Raw genomic sequence first — 5,034 nt, 5'->3', positions numbered from 1 at the left:
AGTTTGGTATACATAGGGGTGACAGACTGTGTTTAATTGTATGGAATAAGAATCCTGGTGTAACAACTGATCCAGTTATACACACACGCACACATGCATGCAAGCACAGTCACACAAATGCAGGAACCTATCCCCCTTTGGCACCTAGTCCACCCTGCTTGCAAGAACTCAGAGGTCTGTCTCTGCTGAAGTGTAGCATATACTGTACACTTTGTGTTGTCAGCTCAGAGAAACCAGCCTCCCGTCAAACTGGAGACCTCTATGAAAGGATGTGGAAAACAAGCAGGGATTTTCATCTTCTGTGAGCCCTTTGTCTTTTATGCCAAATATTAAGTAAAGTCTATCTAAACTGCCAGTGGGTGGCAGCTAAAACATGACATCCCCCTTCCTCCATTGGTGGTGAGTGATATTTTATAATCTCTAGAATCGGTGGATGGAGGAACAGACAGATCATCCCATCATAGGAGAGGGAATCACTGGATTTCTCCTAATCATATTTTGTTTGTACAGTAGCAGCTGTGGCAGAGAGAAAATCCCTGCCGGTTATGTCATTTTGACATGGCGGGAATCTGTGTATTTTTCAGGCCATGGGTAGAAGAGTCCAGAGGAAGTAGGGCTAAACAAACTCTATCAAATTGTAAAACAAATTCCATTGTTATTGTTAAAAAAGAGCTATTCAAAACAAAACGAAAAGAAATTCATGTTATTGATAATTTAACTTTTTTATTTTTTTTTTTTAAATACTTTAAACTCTATATTGGCCCAAGTGTTTAGTCCTGGACCTGAGCATAGTACCTTTAAAAATCCTGTCCTGAGAGCCATCTGAGTACTCCATTCTGAAAGAGGTGACTAGTAGAACAAGACCAGACTAGATCATACCATACTAGACTTGACTAAATTGGTCAAGATGACAAAAACACAGTCTGACTCAAGCCCAGTCCGGCCTAGGCCATCCCAATTCATTTAAGCACAAACTTACACAGAGTTCCAACTGTGCCCAGCTAAACATCAGTGCTGATGCTACAGCTGCGTGTGAACATGTCCCTCATGGTGACTGATCGGGCAAGGTTTGGTTTACGGTAGTTTGTAATGTTAACAGGCACTGGCAGGTCCAGATCCTGCTGTTGGACGCTTCGGTAGATGATCCGGTCACCTCCGTTCCTCAACCCATCAGGTTGATGATGGATTTGCGGCTGAGGGGGGGGCTGCAGGTAGAAAGGCAGCTCATAGTGTGTACAGGATGGACAGAAGGTCTGTGAGCGTGTTAGTTTCCTGGCCAGTGGAGGGGTGGGAAAAAGGGTGGGACCATTTGGGATGGAAGAGGCGGCAGCCGTCGCCGCCACAATGTTGTGATTGGAGTGGACAGGTGGAAGGCGGGATGTAACCGCAAAATCTGGCTCCTCCTCCTCCGACTCGGACTCTTCCTTCTTGCAGCAATAATACTGGTGGTGAGAGAGGAAGGAGGAGGGGATAGGAAGACAAATTATGATGGGGAGAAGAGATGAGAGAAGAAAAAGGGAGGGAGAGGCAGGGATAATATTAGAGCAAAAAGGTACCGAATGGTGTAAAATGAAAGCGAGATGAGGGAAAGAAGATTGGAGTTAAAAAGAGGCATAACAGAATAGTGGATTAACAATTAAGAGAAGAGAAAGGAAGGGACATTTATTATACTGAAATGTCTGCATGGCCATGGTGTTAGCAGCAACAGCAAAATAAATGCTTTGGCAAATTAGTTTACATGCACTTTCCAGCCAATAAAGTCTAGGTCAGCCTCTATATTATAATAATCATGGTTATGTAGGGTAGTACAATTTTACAATGCATTTTGTGCATATTGAGTAGAAGAAATGGCAAGTAACATTCCATATAAATATAGCTTAAATGTATGTATTTACACATATATAACGTCAGGCTACCACAATTGTCTGTGGTTTTCAAACTATGGACAGAAAGCATGCATTCACTCAACACTCTTTAGAGAGAGGAGGTCTCTCATAATCCAACCTCACTTTAGCCCATACCCCATGATGTTCATATGTGAAGCTGCATCTGCACGTGTGCATGATGTCAAAAAGGTTTTGTCTGTGATTATTTTTCTATCGTGCCAAATCCTCAACTATTACAGTTCAACAGAATCCACTTCAGTGGAGAATTTGTGGTTGCTATTTCTAGCCCACAAAATGCTTTCAAATTCATTCCTGGCATCCTGCCAATTTGAAGCCAAAATTTGTGGATCACTTTTGATTTTGATGTGAAATATAGGAGTCCCAAGTGGAAAGGATCATATAGTTTATTCAATTGCTGCCCTACAATTTGCCTCTCATTCTCACACACACACGCAGGCGCGCACACACACACACACACACACACACACACACACATGGCAGTGAGCTACCATACGAGACCCTAGCCTGACCATTGGGAACAATTTGGAGTTCAATGTCTTCACAAGGACACTTCAACATGTGGCTAAGAGGAGCCAGATACGAACCATTACCCCTGCTAATAATAACAATAATTAATGCTAAAGTGATGTTTTACACTTTTTATGGTGGTAAATGTCTCTAGGGTGTTCAGAGCTTTTACACCATATTCACATGCAAAGCATTTAATGAAAAAAGAGAGTTTTTGAGATAATGGCAGTAACAGCATTATGTCCAATCAATTAGGATGGGCTGAATAAACTTGGAAACTGTTCTTGTAATTTTTTTTTTTAAATAAATTTGGGGTTTAGAACAAATCTTATACAAATATTTGAAGGAGCTTTGGAAATTTGGATTCTTTGGAGAAAATACTTTTTATGCTCTCTAATGGAAAATGATATATATTTCATGTCCCTAGATTAAACTGTTGAGACCCAAATGTTGTGTATATTAAAGCTAAATAAATGACTTTATGGTTCACAGATGTTCAAATGAGGAGCTGCATGATAACAAGATTATCTTTTTGTCAATTCAAACCACTTTAGTGGGAGTGGCTATCATGCATTGTGATTTAGGGTTCACTTTCAGGGCATTTAGATTGTTGAAGTTGCAGTTTGTTCAGCTGCACAACAGGAAGCAAATATGGGGTTGTTAATAAAGTTGATAAATTAAGGCAGAAGTTTGTTTCAAATGCACAGGGGATCAGTTCAGTGTTACAAAAAGTGTACAGTATAATGTAAAACAGAAACAAACCCACATGCTTTAAAAGCAATCCACAAACTGCAGTAAGGCTTCCAGGTGGTGTTTCAACCTAATTGGAGTTTGTCAAGCATGAAAACACAAAGCAGTTCTTATCACCTAATTCCATTTTCATTTTATTCTTACAGAACATAGACAACCTGGCCAAGACCAGTGATCTAAACATCAGAGCACAATCCTCAGGAAGGAACTTGTTTTGGTGGAACGTGTACGTTCAAAGGTTGTTTTAGTCATGCAACAGAAAACTCTGCAGACATCTGAGGAGCAGTTAACCATCGTCCTCATAAATCATCATCACCCATCACCCATCATCCTCAGCTATACTTTGTGTTTAGTGCTATTGAGCAAATGTTAGCATGCTAATATGCTAAACTAAGATGGCGAACATTGTAAAGACTATGCCTGCTAAACAAGAACATGTTAGAAATGTTCTTGTAAGCATATTAGCATGCTGACGTTACTGTAAATTACCATTACTCAGTGGTAACTAAGGGGACTTTCTTTCCTTACAAAGACCAACTATTCTCAGATAGGCTTAACAGGTCCACCATTCGCCAGTTAGCATAAATAGATTATTATTGTATTTTTTTGCAATTCTGAATACAGCTGCAGAGACATTTTCTGTTCAGATAACACAGATGATTGTGCAGTCTTAGCACACACTGTGATTATCCTGTGACTTACAAAGTGCTATACAAGGACATCCCTTACTTGCAGCTCTGCAGAATTTCAGAGGAAATAAAGTGAATGCAACAGTGTCTTAAAGCAGCTGTGGCCTCACCTGTAGCCTACAGTAGCACAGTACTGCGATGATAAGGAGTAATATAACTGTAGCTAGAATTCCACCAGTGATGACCACTGTCCCGGCTGTCATTCGAATGGCTCTCCATCAACACCCTGCAGAGAGCAAGAGGAGGAAAGGATAGAATGAGAGGAGCAGAGAGAGAGAAAGAGTAGAAAAGAATAAAGAAGGGTAGGGAGTGATTGAGAGAAAAAATTACGGAGGAGAAAGCACACAATTCATCAGCACAGTGGCTTCATTAAGTAGATTATAACTGTGTGTCATCTCAGTGGTGCTTATTGAATTATCCAGCAGTTAGGAGACATGTAATAGAATCATCCTACAAATGCTGCTCATAATATAGACGGGATCTCAGGCTGGAACACATAGAAAAAAGAAGTGTGAGAGAATGAAGGAAATCAGCATTCAACAGCAGAGCAGCAATAGAAATGAGAAGGAATGGCAGGGGAGAGATAAACTGATGGTAAGAGAGTTAAAGTGACTGAGCAGAGCAGGCGAAACAAAGACAGAGTGAATGGCAAATTGACATGGAGCGAGAGGGAGAAAGAGGTCAAGATGAGCGGAGTAATAAGGATAGAAAGGGATTTGACGAATGGATATGAAACAGAGAAACAAAATGATGAAGGGGATGAAGAAGGTGCTGAGAGAGTTAGATGGGGAGAGGTAAAACATAAACAGAGGGCAGATGGAAATAAAGAGGAGTGGATAGGAGAAAGAGGAGATAAAGAGGTTATGACAAAGAAAAAACGTGCTGTGTTCGAAATCACATAGTAACATACTATTCCTGGCATAAGCAGTATCATATTTAAGTGTGCTGGTACACAGTCTGCTGGTAAATCTTTAATTTAATAGGCAGTATGCAGTACGTACAGATTGATGTAGTATGCAGTATGTTAGTATGTGAATTTGAACACAGACAGGGTTGTTAGGTGGCTAAAAAGATTGAAAAAGTTTAAGAGAAAAAGCAATAGGAGAAGCGAAGGGATTTTGCTGAGATTATGTTTTTCGTGAAATTTTCAAGCCAGGTACATGGTTGAATGAATATTTATA

The 5,034-nt window shown here is 40.2% G+C and overlaps 1 protein-coding gene across 1 annotated transcript; it reads right to left on the bottom strand.

The window, feature by feature from the left end:
• Positions 1–532: 532 nt before the first annotated feature.
• LOC144531849 (protein FAM163B-like) lies at positions 533–4,056 on the bottom strand. Its single transcript, XM_078272176.1, has 2 exons — positions 3,964–4,056; positions 533–1,442 (listed from the first exon to the last, which is right to left on the bottom strand). The coding sequence occupies exons 1-2, from the start codon at positions 4,054–4,056 to the stop codon at positions 1,002–1,004; spliced, it is 534 nt and encodes a 177-aa protein (XP_078128302.1). The 3' UTR covers positions 533–1,001.
• Between the last annotated feature and the right edge of the window lie 978 nt (positions 4,057–5,034).

This window comes from Sander vitreus, chromosome 16, assembly GCF_031162955.1.
Source record: "Sander vitreus isolate 19-12246 chromosome 16, sanVit1, whole genome shotgun sequence".
NCBI classification, from domain to species: Eukaryota; Metazoa; Chordata; class Actinopteri; order Perciformes; family Percidae; genus Sander; species Sander vitreus.
This window is presented reverse-complemented; position numbering and strand designations above follow the sequence as displayed.